Source organism: Antechinus flavipes, chromosome 6, assembly GCF_016432865.1.
Source record: "Antechinus flavipes isolate AdamAnt ecotype Samford, QLD, Australia chromosome 6, AdamAnt_v2, whole genome shotgun sequence".
Lineage (NCBI taxonomy): Eukaryota > Metazoa > Chordata > Mammalia > Dasyuromorphia > Dasyuridae > Antechinus > Antechinus flavipes.
In genome coordinates, this window is record NC_067403.1 from 204213311 (window position 1) to 204238603 (window position 25293).

Here is a 25293-nt window from a genome sequence, read left to right on the forward strand (position 1 = left end):
GTATTCTCACTCTCTGGCCTTAGAATGATTGAAAATGCAATATTGGAGATGGAGCTGTGTCTCAGTGAGTTGTAGAAGATGAGAAGAGTGAAGAGAATGGAAGCAAACTAATTATGGAGCAGGTATTCTAGGAGACAAGGGAAGGAATGGGCATATCTAGAATAGACATTTGCAGGGAGGTAGAATCTAGGAGACTAGGAATGGGAAAGTGGAGTGAGGAACAGATTTGTACATGGCAGCTACAGGCTCAGAATCACTAGTTTGTGAAGGATATAAAGAGCTGAAAGTATGTCAACCATTAAGGAAAGAGTCCAAGCAGAGTATCAGTGTTGGAATTAGGTCCCACAAAAAAGTTAGCTGATTAATCTTCAGTCGGGGTTTCATTTCATAGCAAGTGGTTATGTATTCCAGGAAGCCTGCCTCACAGCTGGGAGCAGTTTTTGGAGGAGTGGCCCAGGTGAATCTGGTTAGGAACTAGGCTGAAGAAGAACTAGGTATTCTGATAGAACTCTGGTGGAGAGAGAGGGTAAAGACCTGGAGCGAGGGGAAAGATCCAGAGACAAGGAGGCCAGAGCTGAAGATAGGAGCTGAGAAATTGGTGATTGGGATCCATGGTTTTTTTAAGGCAGATTCTGTTTCTTTGGCCAGATCCTATCAATCCTATATAATCCTGGTCCAGAAATTCAAATTCAATTTTTAGATACTATTTTCTTAACTAGTTTTTGGCTTTTTAAATCTGCCTTTTTTCTGTTGCTCCTATTTTTGATCTGTGTACATTTTCCTCATAAATCAACTTATGGCTCTCGCCATCTCTGCTGAACCACCTTGGGTCAGACTACCATGGCACTGTCTCATGGTGTCTTTCCCCTTACCCCTCCCCTATGCCAGGTGATGTCTCTCCTAACCCCACTCTGCCTTATGGTGCCTCTCTTTGCAACCCTACTTCTCCCTACAGCTAACTAACTCATTTAGGGTGCTGAGTCCCTTTTAGGATTTGGCCTGCCTGCTAAAGGCGTGCCCCAACCTCATGGGGTGTAATTGTGAGTTGCACTAAGGAATTTGCCTTTCCCATCATTCATTATTAAAATTCCCTTCTTGCTACTATATTTACCATTCCTGGTGTCTATTATCTGCCTTCATTTTTTTGTCTGTAACCTCTTCTAAATAAACCTGTCTTTTGTCAAAGAGAATGTGAATTGTTGTGAATTCTTTACATGACCGGACCCCAACATTGGACACCAACCATTATCTGGGGCCTGAATAACAGCAGTTGATGCTGCATTGGCCACATGAACCGATGGTATCATCCTCTTGGAGAGTGAGGAACAAACAGCTGGCAGTCTTGGGCAAGACTCTTTCAAAATTGCCCTGGCTGTTTAACTTGGTCTGAGTCATTGGCATCTGGTTTGACGAGTTTGGGGAGATGCTCTGTCATGTCTGAAATGTATGACTCAGGGAGATCAGATACCCTTCTGTTGCTCCTTTTTAGTACTCTTAAGCAAGAATCATATCTCTTGCTCTTCTGCTGCCTACTGTATAATCCCTCTGTTGGAGTGAAGGAGTGTTGGACCCCAAAAGAATGTTTGGGTTACCTGCTGGTGTCTCGAGTTGCCTCAAAAGAATTTGTATGCTTAAACCTTTTCTAAATCAAGAGGCAAAGATTTTATTACACTTCTAATGGAGAGCTACATCCATATGGGGTATTAGCAATTAACAAAGGAAAAGGCTAGAGTTAAATTCTCTAACGGAACTTGCAGTTAACTGGGAGAAAATGCCATTAAGGCAGGCAAGTTCCTAAACCCTTAAAGAAGGAGTTTTGGGGTTACCATTGACTGGTCAGCCAACTCTAAAAATAATTTAGGGTCCTAATAGGCACTGGGGAGGAGAACTACAGTACTCGTAGGTCTGTTAAGGGAACTGTAACCAGGGGATTGACTTTGTAACTTGGCTTTTTCTGATGGGATACAGTAAACTGTGGAGTCTTCTTGTCCCATTAGGAACTAAAGGCCCACTTAAGGTTAAGATAATCATGTCTGAGCTCCTCCCTGCTTGCCTCAGGGTGTAGTTTGGCTTCCTGATTATATACTGTAATTCTGACCCTCTGTCCTATTGAAGTTTGTATTTCCTTCTTGAAAAGGATCCTAACTGCAGGGAGTTGATTTTTGAGTAAATTGGATTCAAGTGAAATAGGGCTGTAGAGGGTCACCTGCACTTTTCCCTCCAGAGCCATCTGGGTCCAATGGCCAGATAGAGGTCAGGAAGGTTAGAGATGGCCCTGGATGGGAAACCTTGGCCTTTTTAAGAAGCTGAGATCATCAACTGGTCTCATTTTGACTGAGGCCAGACCCATTCAGTGATTTAAGCTAGATAGCACTGGAGGCAGAGAAGAGCCTTTTTTTTTTTTTTTAATAGCTTTTTATTTACAAGATATATGCATGGGTAATTTTTCAGCATTGACAGTTGCAAATCCTTTTGTTCCAACTTTTCCCCTCCTCCCCATCCCTTCCCCCAAATGGCAGGTTGACTAATACATGTTAAATATGTTAAAGTATAAGTTATATACAATATATGTATACATGTCCAAACTGTTATTTTGCTGTATGGAAAGAGTCGGACTTTGAAGTAGTGTACAATTAGACTGTGAATGAAATCAAAAATGCAGGTGGACAAAAATAGAGGGATTGGGAATTCTATGTAGTGGTTCATTGTCATCTCCCAAAGTTCTTTCACTAGATGTGGCTGGTTCTACTCATTATTGCTCTATTGAAACTGATTTGGTTCATCTTATTGTTGAAGAGGGCCACGTCCATCAGAATTGATCATCATATAGTATTGTTGAAGTGATCTTCTGGTCCCGCTCATTTCACTCAGCATCAGTTCATGGAAGTCTCTCCAAGCCTCTCTGGAATCATCCTGCTGGTCATTTCTTACAGAACAATAATATTCCATAACATTCATATACCACAACTTATTCAGCCATTCTCCAATTGATGGGCATCCACTCAGTTTCCAGCTTTTAGCTGCTACAAAGAGGGCTGCCACAGACATTCTTCCACGTACAGGTTCCTTTCCCTTTTTTAAGATCTCTTTGGAATATAAGCCCAGTAGTAACACTGCTGGATCAAAGGGTATGCACAATTTGATAGCTTTTTGAGCATAATTCCAAATTGTTCTCCAGAATGTCTGGATGTATTCACAAGAATGGCCTCTTTTACCTAGTCAAAAAAATTCAATTAATCTGGGAGGGGAAGACCCTCAGGCTTTCTGGCCCAAACAGAAATGATTGCTTTTTACCTTCACTCTGAGTCAGATAAGCAACTCCTTTCTCCTCCTAGGTTCAGCTCTCCCCCTTCATACTTAGTACTTAGCTCCAAGGGTTTCCTGATGCTTCTTCCCTTCTTCATCAAATTCTTTTATCCTCCAGCTTCCTGACTCAAGTCCTACCATCCTTATGTCCATTTGCCCCTATATGTCTATATGCCTCTGTTTCATGTCCATTTGATTATTTTCACAGTGTAGCCCTCCTATTTGGGGGGGGTGAGGCGGGGACACTTTCCTGGATACTTTGGGCAACAAGTATTAGTAGAGTCTTTTTACCTTCTCTTCTAGAAAGGAAATCATCTGGTACCTGAAGTATAGATGGCCAGTCTCTTGGCTGAGGCAGAAATATAAAACACTGCCCACTGTACTTGATAATGTTTTTAATTTTGAAAAGTAAATCCCTTCTCCTATAAAAAATCTTCCATAATTGGACTATATATATATATATGTGTACATATATATATATATATATACACACACACACATTCACATACCTTATTCCCTTATACATATATACATATATGTATATACATAGGCCTTATATACAGCTTATTCCCCAATCCCTGCTATATATAAAATTCGTCCAATCTTGCTTTTGTGTAGTTACTTTCTATGCCCCATTTATAACTATCATCAATCTCTATTGCCTACTTTTGTCAATCCACAGTTTTGAGGTTTTTGAAATTAAAAGTGTTTAATGATTTGTAGCCATATAATGTTGCCAAAAGAACATTGGGAGTAGAAAAATGTTTTTTGCTAACGAGTATATGGGAACTACTAAAAATACTGTAATTTTCAGATCATTTCAGCCCATTCTCTTCTTCCAGTTCAGATATTGAAGTAACTTATTAGCAATCCAGCAATTATAATGCCTATAAATACACCACTGTATATTGCTTATCTGTTGTTTGCCCTTCCTTCTCTTAGAGGACTATTACATCAGGGATGTGATGCCATGACACACAAGTGAGTTGGATTGAAGTGAGGGGGGCTGTGTAAAGTCACTGGCCTCAGTTTCTCCTCCAGAGCCATCTGGATCCAGTGGCAAGATACAGATCAGGAAGACTGGGGATAGTCCTTGTTAAAGCCCAGACAATAGGCATTTTCATCTATTTAGTTTTTCTATGTAGGTTATTATATTAATCTGTTTTGAGTGGCTAGGAGTTTTTATAGTATTCTGGGTGGGGAAAAAAAAACTATGTTTTTAGTTATTTATGCATTTCATTTAAGCTTTTGTTCTGTACATCTGTTTATTATATCACAGTTGGTCTTTCTTATATTGTAATAATAATCTCCTAGACCTACATAGTATTTCACAGTTTATCCTTTCATATTTGTTATCTAATTTGATCTTTATCATCTCCTTGCAAAGTAGATAAGTCAGATATTATCATTTTTAACAAATAAGGAAAATGAACTTCAGTTGAGGAAAAAGAAAGTGGAATAAAAGGAAGAGGAGAGGAAGATAGAATAAAAAAAAGGAAAATGTGTATATCAAAGAGAGTGGGTACTGTCTCTAAAAATTACCTCAGAAGCTACCCAGTACATAGGCACATAGGTATCATAGGATTCAACATGGCCAAATCTAAATTAATTTTTCTCCCAACCCCAAACCCACCCTTACTGTATATATAGAACATCCAATTAGCCAAGTGTCTTGCTTTTATATGCTTAGTAAATTTTAGTTGAGAATAATAGTCTTGGTTATGATTTCTTTCTGACTTGGAACTGTATTTTTTCTTTCTTTTCAGTACAAATTCAGGGATCTAACAATGGAAGAATTAATGAAAGTAAATATGTTCTATCCAAATTTTAGATTCTCCATGGACACTTACGGTAAGAATCATATCCCTTTTTTTGTACTTTTCTAAATGTTGGCTTTAGACACTTTTAAACTTAATATAAATTTTCCCTCTCTTTTACCATCTGATTTTCAATTTAATTTTTTGTGTTCTGTGGTTTCTAAGGAAACGATAACATAATTCATGTTATTAGTCTTGCTTGTTTGCTGATATTTTAGTGAATTTTTAAGAATGGGTTTGTGAATAAATGTTCTGATCACAATTTCTATCTTTCTCTCTTATTGCCTAATCCCTTCCTTCTTAAACTGGTTTGTGACCCCATATATAGTCTTGTAGTTGATTGTGAGGGTCATGGAATTATAATTTATTATCAATAAATGTTTGATTTGCATACCTTTTTTACATACCTATATATCCGAGGTCATGCAAAAATTTCTGAGGCAAAAAGGGGTCATGAGCAGAAAAAATTTAAGAGATTTTGGGCCCTAACTCCTCTGAATTTGTTCTCTTTGCTTTCATCACTATTGTCTCTCCATCCTTCCCTGTTCAACTAGTCTCTCACTAACATTTTGAGTTCATTTCCTTCTCTATAGTCTTGACTATATAGTAAGGCATTATAGTAATGTACTGTGTCATATGCTTGGATGCATCCTAAAGGTTTCGATATGTTGTCTCATTCTCTTGGATGAAATTATTGGTATTTTCCATGACTTGTTGTTTAACCTACTCATTCTTTAGAAGTAGATTACTTGAATTTCAACTTTAGAACATCTTTCTCTGGTTCTTTATTAAATGTATTTTTTATTACATTGTGATCTGAAAAGGAAGCATTTACTATTTTTGCCTTTCTGCATTTGTCTTGTCAGTTTTTGTGTAGGCCCATTTGCTTGGAATGTATGCACTTCTGCCATATCCAGGCCTCCTTCTGAAACTTTCAAGGCTCAGCTTAGCTGTCAACTGTTCCATAAAATCCTCTCTACTCTCCCTGAAGTTTTTTCTCTCTAATTACATTTGTTGTAGCATTTTCATTAGAATCTGTTGCTTTAATTAATTAGCCCTACCTTTTATCATGTTTATCTTATTCTCTTATTAGAGTATAAGCTCCTTTAGGTCAGGAATGAAGATTTTTTTTTCCTTTTTATATCTCCAGTGCTTAGCATAGTTCCTTGCACATATCAAGTATTTAATAAATGTTTGTTGCATGGAATTATATAAATTTATCTGAATACTTGTTTGTGGAAATACCAAAAAGATAACTGGTTCAAAGTCTCGCATGAAGATGCTGTCAGAAATACTGCTTGGTTTTCAAATGCATGTTCGTTTTTCACTTGTGTTTGTAGCTCTTGTATATGTGGCACTAATTAAAGTGTATGTCCTTGGGTGGAGTCTGTGGAGCCAGGGTGGCGGTTTTTTCCACATAAGAATTTCCTGGAATAAATCCTATTTTCGGAGTGAAATTTTATTGCTTCATTTCAACCTTAATTCATCTTCCCACAAAAATATTAGATTTTTTTTTTTTTTTTTTTTTGCTGTATAAATGTTTATTCTCTCTTTCCAAATGCAAAACACAAAACACAGAGGATAACAAAAGAAACTAATTATATTGAAATGCAAGTTATCCAAGTGTAAAACAAACAAAACAAAATAAAAAAAAATATTCACAGGCTTCAAGTTAAGAACTCTGCTAGAGTGACAAAGTGGCAATATCACTCAAAGAAAAATACAGCTGGAAGATAGAAATTTATTTTGCCCTTTCCCCAATGCATCCACTCCAAGGATCATAGGATCCTACAAAAAATATTAGATTTTAAAACATTAAGATTAGCAATTATGCTCCAGACTTTAATTTGTCATAGTATTAGCCATGCACTGACATCTTCTCAGTCATCCTTGTTCATAATCTAAGTGTCTTTCTCAATTTGCTTTTCTCTTTCACATCCGTATCTAATTTTGCCTTCCATTTTGCCTTCACAGCATCTGACCATGTCAACAACTACCCTCATTTTACCACCAAGATCAAATATAAAGTCCTCCATTTGATTTTTTAAACCTTTTATAACCAGACCTTTGCCTTCCTTTTAAGCTTTATTATACTTGATTCTCTTCCTTGTACTTTATTACCCAGTGCTCTAGTGGTCTCTTTGCTACTCTTTACACAGAACACTCCATTTCCCAACTCTGGACATTTTCTCTAGCTGCAATCCATACTTGTAATGTCCTTTCATCTCATTTATGCCTTCTCGTTTCACTGACTTCTATCAGATGTTGGTTATAATCCAACTTTTCTCAAGAAGTTTTTCCTTATGTATTCCTTATGACATACTTCTAATTTGCCTGGTATATGTATGTGTATATACATAATGTTTTCCTGTTACCACTAGCATTAAAATGTAAGGGCTTTGAAATCAAGGATTTTTTTTGGTCTTTGCATCCTCAGCACTTGGCACAATTCCTGACATGTAGCAAATGCTTAATAAATGCTTCTTGACTTGAATCTCAAAATTTTTTTATACTTGCAGAACTTCATGCTGCTTGGTTAAATTGTTTACTGCAAAATTTCCTTCTTATTATTTACTCCTTAAAATTCACTTTTTGTCCCTGAAATAATATTTATAAACAGCAGCAGATATTTTCATTCATATATTCATCTAAACATGTCTAGTGACATTAGAGTAATGTGTGTCATCTCAGCTTCCTCATCATTTATCCCAGATAGTTCTCATTCATCTCATACTGATAATCAAAATTTCCTTCTGATTAATTCCTAAGTAACTCTTACAATTTATATAGGATCATTATTTCCTGAGCAGGATTGGATTCTTTTCATTGTTTAAATTATTCACAACATCACATAAAAATATATTGTTTTGCATATATTTGTCTTACTGGTTTCTATTTTTTATAATATTTACAAAATTAAACAACAGGGAAAATATTCAAATATTTTATTTCCATATAAGAAAATAAATTATATACGTGTAAGAAAAGTAGGATAGCTACAAAAGAAAAATTCAGTAAAACATATTATGCCCTGCTTCTTAATAATATTTGAAACCCTGTCTTATTTTTCCCAAAGCAAACTTCATTGAAATGGGCCCATGGCTGACCCCAGGCAAATGGTTTAGTTATTAAGATAACCAGAATACTTCATCTAAAACAGTTTTATGAAAAGAACTGTGAGATAGAATTATTATAAGCTTTAATGTGTATTGACCATAAATGAAAAACAAATATGTGAACCAGGAAGAACCAGTAGACTTAAACTTTTCATATAATAAACTTCAACCTCCAAAGCTCTGAAAAAACAAAAAAGAAATCATAGTTACCAGGGATTAGAGGGACATTTTGAAAGACTTAATCACTGACAGACAATAAGATTGGTTTGGGGTCATCAAGTTTGAATAATCTGTGACTGTCAGGTATTTGCCACACAATTGTGGAGTGAATTGTTTATGGTATGAGGCCCTTGTAGAGACTAGAAAGTGCTGACTTTTGACATCAGCACTAGGATGAAAGCCTGTGATAACATGAACCTGTTCTAGTTCTCCCTCCACAATATGCTAGACTTTGGCTGACAGTATGAAATTCTCACTCGTTTGATTAATTTATCGCCTGCAACTTGAGGAGTTCTGATTAGTTTAATGATAACCTTTAGTTCCTTTGTTTATGTGGGTTATTAAAATAGTCTTTAGATAATTTGTATTTATTTTATTGTGTTTTTTCTAAATGCTTTTAATTTAATGTTTTCTTTTTTCAGTTTTCAAAGACAGTTCTCAGAAAGATCTGTTGAATTTTACTGGCACTATTCCTGTGAACTATCAGGGTAAGAGTAACAGCCCCCAAAATGGAATGTTCTTTAAGTATTCAACTATTCATATTATCTTAGGTAGAAATAGTACTTTCAGGTTTACAAAGCATTTGTAATTCTCTTATCTAATTTGATCTTCTTAGAAACCTTGTTAAGGAAGGAGTCAGGTGAAGACCTTTAGACTCAGAGACATGGCTTGCTCAAGATCACAGAGCTATTAAGTGGTGGAGCAAGGATTCACACTCAAGCCTTTTCATGGTCTGGAAAAGATACTATGAGATTTTAACTCTTAAACCATATAATTCTCATCCTCTGTTCTATATAACTTAGGATGTTCTAAAACCAGAAGCCTTTCATTGCAATAAGATCAATTTTCCTTGCCCTGATGCTAATATTAAAGAAGTCATTTTCAAAATGTTATTGAAGCCATAGGAATTAGAATGTGTCTAAGGTCACAGAGAAGCCTAAAAGAATTGGAGTGATTTCTTCGCTTTTTTCTCCTTCATTTGTCTATGTCCTGTACTTACCCACTGAGAGGAATAGGCTTACTTTCTCCAGTTTTGTGACAACTGTCATCTACTTTTTACTCAAATGCTACTTATTCATCCTTATGTGAACATGTAAGAGATCCTTTCCCTTCCCTCTCATTCTCTGTGGTTGTGAAGAGCACCCTCACTAAAGGGAAGAAAGACAGAAGCAAACTCAGCCGTTACATTTCAGACCAACAGGAATAATCTTTCCAAAGATTGTCCTAGCTAATACTAGTCAGACTATTCGCTAGGTGATTAGCCACTAAGGTTATGAGTACTTTTGCTATGGAAACTGAAGAAAAAAAAATAGTCCTCATTCTTATGTGGCCTCTATTTACTTTTGCAGTAATAGTGGTAAAATAGTGGAAAAGAAGTTGGTAGAAGATCTAGAAATTAGTTTTAAGACTGTCTGTAAATATTCCTTTCCAATAACCAACTTGCTGCTTATCTTTCCAATTTAGCTAAGTTTACACGCCTAAATATAAAATCTTTTAAGATCCATGACCAATAAATTTAAACTCTGCAAGAAGAAATGATAAATGCAACATGAAACATACTTGGAAAAGAATCAAAGTTGCATATGACCCAAAGAGAAGTTGAAAGATGTTATGATAGATATAAGCAGTTTGTACCATATTCCCAACTATAAAGTGGTCCTAAATTTAACCCTAATGACACAGTTTTAACCCTGAAAAATATTATCAAGGACATATATGATTGGAGAGGAATTTGTTTTGTAGGAAAGGGATATTATGCAAGCTTGAGAATCACATTAGTGTTTGGGAAAAGACCTAGAGGACAGATTTGCATTGAAGGGTAGATTTTCTTTGTGGAATCAGTGTAAAGACTTGAATAAGAATATCATGGAATGATATGTCATCTCAACTCACTTGGGAGGGCATACCTATATATACCAATATGAATGAAATTACAGATCAGTTGAAATTTTGAAGAAATTATCAAATTCAGTTTGTTGTATCTGTGGAACTAGAACTAGGGCCTTAAGAGCAGATCTCTGTCTAGATTGCTGACATGCAGAGGGAAGGGGCACATGACTGCCACTTTGTCCTCTGTAAACCTGCCCTCTCCAAGTGACAGGATCACAGCTTTATTACTGATAACAGCCCATCAAAGATCATATAAGAGAGGGGATGGAACCAGGCTTGATATCAGAAAGGCCAAGGTCAGTTCCTGCCTCTGCCATATTCCGCCTGTATGAGCCTGTAAGATGGTTAACTGATCAGATCCTCAGAAAGCTCTTTCAGACACATTTCAGAGCAGGCATTTATACTGTTAGAGGGAGTCCCTACACTGATAAATGTTCATTTCTCACCTAGTGACCAACTGTTGCTGCTGAATCTCTCTATGTAGCTAGTGAATATGATCTTAATAAAGACCTGGCAAAAGATCCTGAAGAGGGGTGGCCATAGCCATAGCAGGATAATAAGGACAAAGCAGGACAGTATGAAGAAAAGAACCTGGAGAGGAGATAGTATTAGAGGGAAACAAAGGTGAGCAGCACTCTTACATCGTTGGACCTCTCTTCTGACCTGACTTGTATTTATCTCGGTATGTGGCTCATTGTCCTGATAGATTATAATGGATAATTCTAATGGAGAGAAAGCTGTCTGAGAAGAGCTGGGTTTATGTCCATGCTGGCTGTGTGATCCTGGGCAAGTCAACGCTCTCAGTGCTAGTGTAGACAGCCTCTTCAGATTGTTTATGAAGTTATAGACTTATATGAATAGAGCCAGGAGGTTTTTATACCAATAAAATCACAAATCTGGTTCCTGTCCTTCCTATAGTATTCTGTACAGTATCTTATACTTGGTAAATGTTTATTAATCAATGTTTGCTGAGTTTAATTTAATTTTGTTTAAAATTCTATAGATTTAAAGTAGAGGATCTTAAATTTTATATTAATTTCTATCCTTTTGATCTTTTTTTTTTTTAATTTACAATGTATTGATTAAGAGCTTAATTCAACTATATGCATTTATATATGGGCTCTGTAGATATTCAGGGAAGATTAATACCTTTGCTGTGAAGGATGCTGAACCTATTTCAGAGCAATTTTCCAATTTTCAGTGTCCACCTGATTCATACAACTCTCAACTAAGATGGCTTCAAGAAGCTGTAGCATGCTTCAGTGGTCACACCCCAGTAAACCTTCTGGGGTTGAGGTTAACTGAAGCATCTCATCTGCTACTGAGTTAGGTGGGGTGCCTACGCCAAGCATGTGAAGACTACCTGGGAGAATGAGGGGATGAAATAGTTTGTTCCAATAGTTATGAAGGTGGCTGAAGTTGTCACTGTGATGCACTTAGACCTTGGTTAGATATCGAGAATGCCAAGATCATCCTGAGCTATCGCCAGTCATCTTGGCTTCTGTCTTACCCCTGGACTTTGGAAGAGAGCATAAGGCTGATGACTTCATGCAACTCATATTACTTAAATCCAATTTATGTGTAATTAAAAAGATATTATCTGTACCATTTTTACCTACTTCAAAATATTGTGGCAACAGGCAAGTGATGAAGCAGCAGATGTGGATACAACTCTGCACACAGGCAGCCTCAGGTCATAGCACTGACTTCTCACAATATTTCAACAGCAGTGGGATTCTGCAGTGTCTGAGAAGCCTTTTTTAAGGACCACACTGCTTACCTGATATTGTGAGGAAGGGGATAGAAAAGGTATCCTACTTCATTTCTCATATATATATATTATAGGAATATAGGTTGTTCTCCAATGACAAAAGGTCACAGGATTTGAATAGGCAGGTTTCATATGAAGAAATCAAAGCTATAAAAAGTCATATGAAAAAATGCTCTAAATCATTATTGATTAGAGAAATGCAAATGAAAACAATTCTGAGGTATCACTTCACACCTATCAGATTGGCTAATAGAACAGAAAAGGAAAATAATAAAGATTGGAGTGGATGTGGAACAATTGGGACACTAAAGCACTACTCGGAGAGTAGTGAACTGATCCAACCATTTTGGATAGTAATTTGGAACTATGCCTAAAGGGTAACAAAACTATGCATACCATTTTTTATCAGTAATTCCACTACTAGGTCTTTTAAATCTCAAATGTTTAAAAAAAAAAAGTATAGGGGAAAGGACCTATTTATATGAAAATATTTGTTGTTGTTTTTCTTTTTTAAAAATTATTATTTAACTTTTTATTGATAGAACATATGCATGGGTAACTATTTACAATATTATCCCTTGCACTCACTTCTGTTCCGACTTTTCCCTTCCCTCCTGTCACCTCTCCCCTAGATGGCAGGCAGTCTTATATATGTTAAATGTTATAGTATATCCTAGATACAATTTATGTGTGCAGAACTGTACAGTTCTCTTGTTGCACAGGAAGAATTGGATTCAGAAGGTAAAAATAATCTGGGAAGAAAAACAAAAATACAAATAGTCCACATTCATTTCCCAGTGTTCCTTCTCTGGTTGTAGTTGATTCTGTCCATCATTGATCAATTGGTATTGAATTAGATCTTTTTGTAGAAGATATCCACTTCCATCAGAATACATCCTCATACAGTATTGTTGTTGAAGTATATAATGATCTCCTGGTTCTGCTCACTTCACTCAACATCAGTTCATATAAGTCTTTCCAAGCCTCTCTGTATTCATCCTGCTGGTCATTTCTTACAGAACAATAATATTCCATGACATTCATATACCACAATTTATCCATTCATTCTCCAATTGATGGGCATCCATTCATTTTCCAGCTTCTAGCCACCACAAAAAGGGCTGCCACAAACATTTTGGCACATACAGGAACCTTTCCCTTCCTTAGTATCTCTTTGGGATATAAGCCCAGTAGTAACACTGCTGTATCAAAGGGTATGCACAGATTGATAACTTTGGGGGCATAATTCCAGATTGTTGTCCAGAATGGTTAGATTTGTTCACAAGGCCACCAACAATACATCAGTGTCCCAGATTTCCCGCATCCCCTCCAACATTCATCATTATTTTTTCCTGTCATCTTAGCCAATCTGACAGGTATGTAGTGGTATCTCAGAGTTGTCTTAATTTGCATTTCTCTGATCAATACTGATTTGGAACACCCTATATGAAAATATTTGTAAAAGTTCTTTTTGTAATATCAAAGAATTGGAAATTGAGGAGATAGCCATCAATAGGGGAATCGTTGAATAAGTTGTAGTATTTGATTGTAATTGAATATTACTGTGCTATATGAAATTATGAGTAGGTGGATTTCAGAAAAACCTGGAAAGACATATATGAACTGATGCAAAGTGAAGTGAGTAGAACCAGAAGAATACTATACATAGTAAGAACAATACTGTATAATGATCAACTGTAAATGATTTAGCTATTTTCAGTAGTACAGTGATCAAGACAATTCCAGTGAACTTATGATGAATGCTTTACAGCGCCAGAAAAAGAATTGAATGTAGTCTGAAGAGTTTGACTACAGCTCAAAGCATACTATTTTTCACTTTCTGTATTTTGCGTTTTTTTTTCCCCCTTTGGATCTGTGTCTTCTTTCCACAATATAATATACAGCAATATGTTTTGTATGATTGAACATGTATAACCTATATTGAACTGCTTCCTGTCTCAGGTAGGGGGGAGGTGGGAAAGAGAGAAAGAATATTTGAAACTCAAATTTTTTTTAAAAAATTAATATTAAAAATTGTTTTTATATGTTACTGGGGAAAATGATATTATTAAAAATAAATATAAACAAAATTATTTTTAAAGAGGAAAGAAAAGGTTCTCTAAAAATTATCTGTTTTATCTAACCTAACCCTGGCCTGCTTACCATGGCAGACAGGGATCCTATGCTTCAATTAAAACAAAAAATATACAAAAACTTTTGCAAAGATAATTCTACTCACCATTGGTATGTGGAATGTGTGGACACTTATAAGAAATACAAAATCCAGTAAAGTTGAAAGACAAACAATTCTTGTGAGAGGACATGAAAGATGAACAGCTCTTGTTGCAAGAGAACTCGGCAAATATCACATCCAAATAGTGAAATAAGGTGTTAATGAAAGTCAGCTTACTGAAGTTGGAACTGCATATATGTTTTTCTGGAGTGGCCACAGTAATGGGAAGTGTTGAGAAGTCGATGTAAGTTTTCCGATCAAAACTAATGTGGTTAATTAACTTTTTATGCTTTCCAAAAGAAGAACTACTTGGAGTAAAGCTACAAGACACTTTTATCACTCTGTGTTTCCCATTATGACAAACTCTGCTGAAGTCAAAGAAGAATTTTATGAAGATCTGAAGATTCTCATCATCAGTGTATTGAAAGAGTACAAGCTTGTAATTTTGTGTAACTTTAATGCTAGTGTAAGCACAGACTATCAGACATGTTAGGGACTCCTGGGAGGAATGGAGTAAGAAACAGCAACTTACTGCTGAAAACTTCTGTGTTGCATGACCCTCTCATCACCAAGACTGTCTTCCATTTACCTAAATTCAATAAAATTTCATAGATTCACCCTCTCAGCAATCATTGGAATTTTATAGATTCTGCTATTTTAAGAAGAAACAGAATGTGAGTGTGATGAAGATGATATGTGGTACAGAGTGCTGAACCAATTATAGATTTATTCTTTTCATGATAAACATTCATATTCAAACAAAAACGATAGCCCTAAAACAAAATGACTATCAGAAAAGTTAATATGAGCAGGTTAGAACACTTCTCTGTGAACAGTTTGTTGCTAACTTGGAGGGAAAGCTGACCCAGCACATGGTTGGCAATAGTGGAACAGAAAAGGAGTAGGCAGCTTTCAGAAATTTATACTGCATTTGCTCTTCTGATCCAGAACACTCAAAAACAGGATTGGTTTGACAAAAATGATAGTGAAATTCAGAAAAAAATGAAAACACAGGGTTTACAAACAGAATAGTTTATCCATTTCTAAAAAGGCAATGTTATCAAAAGTAAAGTGTAAGTGAAGCTTAGAGAGATGCAGGATTCTTGACAGATGAAATTGTTTTTTGCAGTAGTATCGACCCAAAATGCTTTTATACTGTTACAAAGGCCGTTTATGGACCAAAGACAATGATATATGTTCAACTACTTAGTGCTGATGGAGCCACATTGATTAGTGATAAGCACATTCTGGAGAGATGGGCTGAACACTTTCATAGTATTCTCAGCAGATCATTATTGACCATGCTGAAACCATTGATCATATACTTCAGGTTGAAGTCTATTTCTTTCTGGCCAGATTTCCAGTTGAAGGAGAGGTTTTGAATGCCATTAGGCTTCTTTCATGTGGCAAAGTGCCTGGAACTAATTGTATTCCAGCAGAGATTTACATGGCAGGACATCTGCTGCTCAAATAAAAGATGACTGAAATTTTCTAGGTTATATGGCAAGAAGAGATTATTATTTAGGAGTTCAAGAATGCCTCTGTTGTCCATCCCTATAGAGGAAAAGGAAATAGATTTTCCTGTGATAATTGCAGGACATCTCGCAATCTCTTAGACAAGATTTTTGTCGGAGTCCGCCTAAACAGACTGATCCTTCACCTGGAAGATGGTCATCTACCTCACAGCTAATGGCTTCAGAAAGGGCTGAGTAATGGTGTTTGCTGCCTCACAACTCCAGGAGAAAAGTCAGGAGCAGGACTGAAGTCTCAGACTCCTGTACACTACACTTGCAGATCTGACCAAGGCTTTTGATGCTGGCAGTGGTGAGGGGTTTTGAAAGATTGTGAAATTTGCTTGCTGGAAGAAATGGATTAATATTGTATGCCAGTGCTATGATGGTGAACTTGCACAGACTCTAGATTCTGGATGATATTCTCACACTTTCCAGTCACAGTGCTGTGAAGCAGGTGGGGTGCCTGTTCCCATCCTTCTTAGCATAATGTTGTTGGTGATATTGTTAGATGTCTTCAAAGAGAAGAAAAACAAAAAATCAGCTACAACGCTATGGACATTTAAGTTGAAAATGCCACAAGCCAATACTAAAGTGGAGAGAGGTGTGTGATTTTATTCACAGATGATTGTGCTTTCAGTGCAGCCTCTGAGGCTCAAATTCAACAAAATATGCATCAGTTCTCTTCCACTTGTGCCAATTTTAGTCTGACAACACCAAGAAAACCTAGGTTCCTCACTAGCCAGCACTACACTATTCACATGTGGAACAAGCACTTACAGCAGATGGAGACACTTTGAATGTCGTGGATTAGTGCACTGGTCTTGGCAGGGACTTTCCAGGGATGTCCACATGGATGACGAGGTTGATGCACACACTGCCAGAGCTGGCCAGCTCAGTGTTTGGGAGATTCTGAAGGAAAGTGTGGGAAAGACTGCTAACAAACTGAAGGTCCACAGGCTTGTTGTGTGACTCATTGTTATATGCCTGTGGAAACTGAACAGTGTGCCAGCATCATGCCAGGACACCGAATCGATTCCATTTCAGCTGTCCTAGAAAGATTCTGAGGATCACCTGGCGAGATAAAGTGTCTGAAATCTTTTCTCAAACTGAACTGCCAAGCATCTAACTCTACTGTATGGAGTGCAACTCTAACGGGCTAGCCATGTTGTTCAAATGCCAAAAGTACATCTGCCTAAAAAACTATTTTATGGAGAGCTCACACAAGGTAAGTGCTCACATGAAGGCCAGAAGAAGCGGTACGAGGACACTCAAGATCTCTCTGAAGAACTTTGAAATTGATCTCCCAACATGATATGCCCACATCAAAGAAGGTACTGTATTTTATAAGCAAAGCAGAATTGTAGTAGTTCAAAAGAAATGTGAGATGGACAGATTTCTATGGTAAATGTTCATTTGGACTATTTGTACCTGACCTGTGGTAGAGCTTGTATTCTGAGCTCAAATTGGTCTGATTAATCAGGGTTGGGCATGCTGTACTTAACACCTACATAGTGATGTCATTTTGATCTTCATTAAGCCTGAAGGACAACAGTCAAATATAAGGTTACATATAATAATTGCTCACATATATATATCACCCATCAAGCACATTACAAATATCTTATTTGATTTTCATAACAATAGTTCAAGGTAGGTACTGTTGTTATCCCTTTTTTGCAGATGGGGAAACTGAGGCAAACTGAAGCGAGTGACTTAGCCAGAGTCACACAGCCAGTAAGTATCTGAGGCCAATTTGAACTCAGGTCTTCCTGATTCTAGGCCCCAGGCTCTATCCTATGTAAACATATGTATATATACTTTATAAATACCTAAGGGAAAGAGAAAAGAGAAAAAAGTTATAAGGACTCAGGAATTAGATTAAAGGATTCCCTTGTATTAGGTAATTTTTGTGGTCTTTATTTTAGAATGAAGAGGGGTAAAGTGGTAGAGCAGGGGAGCTTTACTCAATTATAAAAGGTCCTGCAAAGAAAAAGAACTGCAGGGAGATTATAATTAGTGTAAGTGGATGGGACTAGTTCTTGAGTGAATTAGGTAACCTGGACTTCACTTCCAGGCCTATAGTTACGGACTTGCTGTGACCTTAAGTGAGTCACATAGCTTCACTAGATCTCATTGTCCTCATTTAAGATGCAAAATTTAGATGGATCATCATGATCAGAAAGGCAAATTCTAAAATTTCCCAAGTTTAACCCAGCTGGTATGTCCACATGTTATAAAGCTAGCCTCCATCTCAATTTATTTCTTTTAAAAAATCTTTGCTTTGAGGGATAGTTTCATTATAGAAACTTAACAAAGTTATAGATTTCGTTTTCTAAATCTAATATTTCTCACCTTATAAATTCCAATTTATATATGTGGAATAACCTCTTTAAAATTTTTTCAGTTTGCAGCTCAAGTGCCATCTTCTCTTTTAGATCTTCACCAACCCCTTTCTCAAAACCTCTTGATAAGCCTTATCCCAGATTTCTCATACCACTCTCTTGGAATTTATAGAAATCCACAAAATGGATAGACAGAATCTAGAGTCTGTGCAAGTTCACCATCATAGCACTGGCATAGAACTGGAATAATATTTTTGTTATTTATTCTTCACTATCCTTTTTTCTCATTTGTTTTCTAAGTATATAGTTCTAATTTGACTTGCTTTTTGTTATATGTCTGGTTGGTGGATAATCTGAGTGCTTTACAGAAATGAATTTGTTCAACAAACCTATAGTATATCAGATACAATTTGTATTTTGTTTTCTTTTAAAGATGAATTTGTCATAGATTTTGTTTGTCTTACATAGGTAATACATATAATATCCCAATTCACTTGTGGATTTTGGATTCTCACCCTTTTGCACCCCCCATTTGCTTCTTGAAGCCAACTCCAAACATGGGAATCTCAGTGGGAAAACATGTGGATGCTCAGGGCAGAATATATCTGCCCTATCTACAAAATTGGAGCCATGTAAGATCCACTTAGTTTTTATTTAAAAAAAATTATTTTTCTTAATATTTCTCTTTCATACTAACAGTGCAGATAAATGAAAGTGCTACATTTTCCTCCAACAATAATGGTTTAATAGCTTACCTTCTTTTAAAATAACTCTTTGAATCTGAGAGGGAATGAGTGAGGTATGCTGTTAAGACATTTTATAGAGAGAAGGATAAATTGGTTGATATAGATTCTGTTGACAAAAAAATTTATTAGTGTTAGCAAGGATAATTAGGTTTAATTTTTCTAATGTGAATTTTCAAGGTGGAAGATTTTTTCTTTGCGGGATTTATTTCTTAATATATTGTTCTTCATTTAGCCAAAGTGTGTAAGTCAGTAAAATAGTGTAAAAAAATTTTTTTATCATACTAATTTTAGGTAAGAAAGATCCCTATGTTGGCATATCTAAATTGATATTATAAAGTATAAAAAACATATTTTAAAGTATAAAGTATCTTCCCCATTGGCATTGAATTACAGAGTAGTTTCATGAGTTATTGTGCCTTTCCCATCCTGACTTTTTAAGTATTTGAAGGCTCAAGAACTTAGCTGAGCTTACTAGTTAAGTAGGGGAGTAGAATTTAAAAGTTTAAATTTTTTGTCTTATATGGTATTTAGACAAAGGCACTTGAACTACACAGTACATAGTTAAGCAGTTTTACTGAGAAGGCTACTTGAAAGTTAGGTAGATTGATGCGGTTATCAGTAAATATAAACATTAAATAAAATAAAAAATTTAGGCTAAGCCAAAACAAGACCTTGAAAGGATCCAAGACTTGAGAGAACCCAGAATTCCTTTTAGCTATCTCTGGTATTTCTGGAGATTTACCTAGGTCAGGGTGGTATTTTAGGTTCAAATAATCTCTACCCATATAAAGTTAGGTATAAACAGTAGAATAATTGATTACTAAATTTTGTGACCAGTATAATAAAGCTCCCACAGTAACTATAATAGTCAATTTCATTTGTATTAAAACCCAGATCTTTGTATTTGGCTATTATATTGTCAAATAATGTTTATTTGGAAATAATGATAAATTATTCAATTTATCATTCACTTATATAATTGAATATATCATATGAAGGCCAGAAGAAGTAGTACAAGGACACTCAAGATCTCTCTGAAAAACTTTTTTTGTCAAGAGAATCTATATCAATCAATTTATCCTTTCTATAAAATGTCTTAACAGCATGCCTCACTCATTCTCTCTCAGTTTCAAAGAGTTATTTTAAATGAATATAATGAATAATTCAATTATTCAGTACAACTGAAGAAAATGATAAATCTTCAAACTGATATTTGTATTAATGGTTTATCATATACTCTTAGAACTGGAATAATATTTTTGTTATTTATTCTTCACTATCCTTTTTTCTGATTTGTTTTCTAAGTATATAGTTCTAATTTGACTTGCTTTTTGTTATATGTCTGGTTGGTGGATAATCTGAGTGCTTCCTTTTTTTTGTATTAACAATCCCTCACATAACTTTTAACATAATATTTCTTGCTCTGACATGGTTGTCTACGTTGAGATTATTGCTCATTTGATTATAAATTCATAATGTTTTTGTTTGTTTTGTGCTGCTTTATGAGGGGCTGTTACTGACCTTGATAATACATTTTTATCATAACTAGGGAAACTCCTAAATCTTAAAGAGATGGTAACTATTCTCTTTATGTTTATTTCCTAGCCTAAATCAGTCATCACGGGGTTAATCAGTGAAATGATTATCAAGTTTCAGGAGGAGCTTCCTCTGTATTCCTTATCGGCTTCTGATGAGGCTCAGCAGGTAGAATTGCTAGCCTATATTTCAAAAATCACTCAAGGTTTGTATTCTTTTTTTTTTAATGGCTTTTTATTTACAAGTTATATGCATGGATAATTTTTCAGCATTGACAATTGCAAAACCTTCTATTCCAACTTTTCCCCTTGTTGCCCCTCCCCACTCCCCCAGATAGCAAGCAGGTAGACCAATACATGTTAAAAATGTTAAAGTGTATGTTAAATATATTATATGTATACATATCCATGTAGTTATTTTGCTGCACAAGAAGAATCGGATTTTGAAATAATATATACTTAACTTGTGAAGGAAATAAAAAATGAACCATATGATGAGAGCAATTGGCACCAAATGTTGGGGTTTGGTCACATGAAAAATTCACAATGATCATTTTCTTTAGCAAAATATAGGTTTATTTAGGAGAAGAGGTTACAGAGAAAATGAAGAAATACAATAGACACCATGAGTGGTAAATAAATAGATTTGGAAGAGCATATATTTATTAAGGAAAGGAGTTTTAACAGTTAACACTGGAAAAGACAAGGTCCCTAGGTAAACTGACAATTAACCAGGAAGAAGCAAATATTCCATAAGATGGGAGTATATTATTGTTGGCAGATTAAATCCATAGAGTTTAGCACTTTAAAATAGAGTTCACTGTAAGAAAGAGAAAGACACCATAAGGGTTGGGAGAAGGGTAAGAGAAGACACCATGAGGAGGAACGCTGTGGTGGGCTAACCCCAAAGGGGTTCTACATAGATGGCGTGAGCTATGGACAGAATTATAGGGGAAATTTAACCTCATGGGGTTTGATGTAACTTATATTTCTGAATAGACATAGCAAGATGGGGCTATCCACAACTTCCACAGAGGATGGGTTAAACTGATCCTCATCAATGCCCTTCCCTTGTTGCCACAGGGATGAAATTTATCAGTACTTCAGGCTCTCTCTGCCAATCCCTATCCAGTAACTGAGAACTTCATCACTAGTATTGTGTGAAACTCAAAAAATCTAAATTTGATTAGTTTTGTCTCATTTTCTGAGATCTGATACACTTTAAAAAACAACAAGGTACAAGATTCAGAATGAGATTGTTGTTTTTTAAAAATATAGTCAAAGTGGAAATTTGTTTTGTTTGACTCCTCCACATTTCCTGCTATGAGAGCTTTGTTTTCCTTTTATTGTTGTTCAATTTAGGACCTGTATAGTAGGATGAAGAGAGCTTTTGGGATTGGGTATCAAAAAAAAAAATCATAAAGAAATTTTTTTTTAATGCAAGAAGACAACAGAAGGAAGATCAGAAAGAATCACAGATAAGGACAGCTTTGAAAACTATATGCTGAATTTATTGTATACTTAAAAGAAAAAAGTAAGCTGTCCATAATAGAAATTTGTTTTCATGTAAGATTAATTTTTTTTCTACTTTGTATTTGGAAATTTTATTTAATGTTAGTTCAGAATTTTAAAAAAGGAATTAAAAAGAAAAAATATCAAAGATTTTCTTTGTTTTAGAATTTTGCTAACAAATTCATCTCTTTTTTTTTAGGTATTTCTGACATAAATTCAAAAAGTCAAGAAAACAAAAGTGTCAACAAAATTACTGTGGTTGGAAGTGGAGAGTTGGGAATTGCTTGTGTATTATCAATTTTAGCAAAGGTACAAGATTTTTATCATAATGGTTACTAATGTCATTGTTGAATGTTGTTAACAGTTTCTGGTAAATTTTTGTTTTGATTCAGATATTTGATGTTCAGAATAGTAGTTTCAATTTGTTTTTACAAATTTTCCTCTTTTTCCCTTAAAATATACTTAGTAAGTTGATTAAAAACAGCTGAAAGCTTTCATCAGTGATGTTTCACAGTTAGCAGTTAGTCATGAAATAAGCTTTGAAATAGTTGATTGAACAATGACCTTATTATAATCAAATGAAAAACTGCAACTGAGTATCTGATTTAGTCACATAGATTCTTTTGTGCCTTTTGTGAATCATCTGGTTTTTATTGAGCTTGCCAATCTAATATCCTTCTCCCTTAGTTTTCATTTATTTTAGCTCTTTTCTGAAATTAGCATTTTAGAAAATGGTGACTTTGTTTTTGGATATGGTTCTTTTTTCTTTCAGGTTATACATAGTTCGGCCTTTGTTGGGAAAGGGGGGTGGTCTCAGCTGTTTCCTTAATTAATATTCTTTGACAGTGTTAACCCTTTGTAGCTTATGATTTATTTAGTTGTGTTTTATGAATGAAATACAACATGCAGATAAGGTGTATTTCTCATAGAATTTCTGTCTCTTTTCCTCTTTATTCATTTTGTAAATTGTGTCCAGATGGATTAAATCTATCTTCTAGAACAGCTTTTTAAAAGGGCCAAATTATTTGTCCAGTGTTAAAGTAAAGGTTCTGTTTGGGAATTTCTCAGCCTGAGTTCCTGGAGAGTCCTTGAAGCATCTTATCCATCAGCTGGATCCACTGATTGGTTGTTAACTAACCAAAATGAAAAGAAACATTTATTAGTTGATAACAGCTTCATTTTTCTTAGGAACAGGTTTGTTTTGTTTACCTCTCCAGATTCATTTAGAATACACAGCCAATTAGCAGCATTCTAGAGCAACTTAAGGATTCATAAATAAATCGTCTTATCTCAGTATTAGGGATAAATAGAGAAAGGGGGATTCTGCCTAAGTAAAAAGGAGAAGACTGGAGGAAGAATAGTCTTGCAGCTGGTGGGGTTTGTTATCTTAATAAGAAAGCATTCTCTTTTCTAGGATCAAAAGAAGAAGAGAGGTCACCAAATACTTTTAGATTTGTTAAAGATATCCCTTTGATCTAAGTAAGGTAACTGGGTTGAGGCAATTGTATAAACAACAAATAGTTTTTACTGCAGTGAATGGGACCATCTGGCTTTACTGTTTACACTGTACCTAGTCTCAATGAAGAATACATCCTTAGGAATATTACTTATATCTACCTAGAGATGGGAGCTCTAACTTTTTGAATTAGCATTCTTATTTGCCCTCTGAATTTTTAGTTTTCAATTAAAGTTTATATAGTTCCAGGCCAGTAGGTCTTATTTCTTTGAATGACTTTGAATTCAATATGATAGCTAAAAAATTAAGAACAAAACTCTTATAATTACATAAGAATTTTACATATGTATATATATATATATAGAGAGAGAGAGAAAGAGATATGGTAATAGTTTCATACTGTTCATTTCTAAGAGGTACTGTGGCTTTATGGATAAAAAGTTGGCCTTGGTGCCTCAAAGATTTGAAGCTGGTGGTCTCTGCTCCTCAAGTCTGTGTAACCCAGGTATTAATCTCTCAGTGCTTGAGGCAATTCTGTCTTCAAAACTGCAAATTTCAGAGCAGGTATTGACCTGCATTTGTTGATGAAGGGAGTTTTTTCATCTAGTATCCCATTTCCTAATATCAATGAAATTATAGGCCTAATCTGTTGTAATTGAAATTTAAGAAAAGGGTAAAGTGAGGCAAATCTGCAAGATAACATTTATTAACAGAGCCATGCTGCCGGCCAATAAATGTCAGTGGCTTACCTCAATCATTATGCTAAACACCTGAAGCAAAAGGATACTTTCCCCCTCTGTTGGAATCCTTACAAACTGCTAACTAATTAGAGTTGATCTAATCTTACAAGAAGATTTTGGCCAGAACCTGAAACAAGGTACTAAGTAGAACTAATTAGTACAATGCTTGTGTTTACACCTTTGTGTTCACACCTCCCTTAAAGTTCTTTGGGCCAGAGAGCACTATGGGAGAAAACCCATAATCCCCTTCTCCCAGCCTTTAATAGAATTCTAGCCACAAGCACTGGGTAAGGCGTAAGGCTTTGTTCTGGTTGTGCTGGGAGGTTCACCCACTCTATTACACCGTCTCCTTGATGAAGGACTGCTGTGGGTGCTTCTTTCGTAGCAAAAACTGATATTTCCAGGGGTTTTTGAGTTACTCTTTCAACTACATTGGATAAAGCCAGTTCAACTTCTCTCAAAGCCTCTTGAGCTTCTTTTGTAAGCCGGCATGGTGAATTTAAAGCAGTGTCTCCCCTTAAAATGTCATATAGGGGTTGCAATTGATTGGTAGTTAAACCTAATATTGGACGCATCCATTGGATATCTCCTATTAATTTTTGGAAATCATTTAAGGTGTGTAAATTTTCAGGTTGATTCATGTTGTTACATTACTACTAGCCTGTGTTATATTGCTATGTGCTTATGTAAATTATGTATAATGCCTCCCATATTGATGGATTTATGTATACCATGTATATCTGTTACAAAGTTCTGGCCCATATTGATGGATTTATGTGTACCCCTTCAGAAACCCACTAATCTGATTAGATTTCCTATTTCCTTTGGTGTTTTCATCTAACAAAAGAAAGGGGGAGATGTTGGAATCCTTACAAACTGCTAACTAATTAGAGTTGATCTAATCTTACAAGAAGATTTTGGCCAGAACCTGAAACAAGGTACTAAGTAGAACTAATTAGTACAATGCTTGTGTTTACACCTTTGTGTTCACACCTCCCTTAAAGCTCTTTGGGCCAGAGAGCACTATGGGAGAAAACCCATACCCCTCCTTTAAAATTTTTTTGATTGATTTTTTTTTGGGGGGGAGCGGGTTAGG

At 35.6% G+C, this 25293-nt stretch overlaps 1 protein-coding gene across 3 annotated transcripts in view; it reads left to right on the plus strand.

The window, feature by feature from the left end:
* UEVLD (UEV and lactate/malate dehyrogenase domains) overlaps positions 1 to 25293 on the plus strand; it is a 64589-nt gene that overhangs the window by 3359 nt on the left and 35937 nt on the right. For 2 of the 3 annotated variants that reach the window (XM_051964062.1, XM_051964064.1), the window contains exons 2-6: positions 5073 to 5157; positions 8881 to 8946; positions 18677 to 18840; positions 20560 to 20695; positions 22201 to 22310. In XM_051964062.1, coding sequence (XP_051820022.1) covers positions 5073 to 5157; positions 8881 to 8946; positions 18677 to 18840; positions 20560 to 20695; positions 22201 to 22310 — 561 coding nt within the window. Of the gene's footprint in view, positions 1 to 5072; positions 5158 to 8880; positions 8947 to 17546; positions 17601 to 18676; positions 18841 to 20559; positions 20696 to 22200; positions 22311 to 25293 lie in introns of those variants that run through there. The other variant, XM_051964063.1, reaches the window with a different exon arrangement.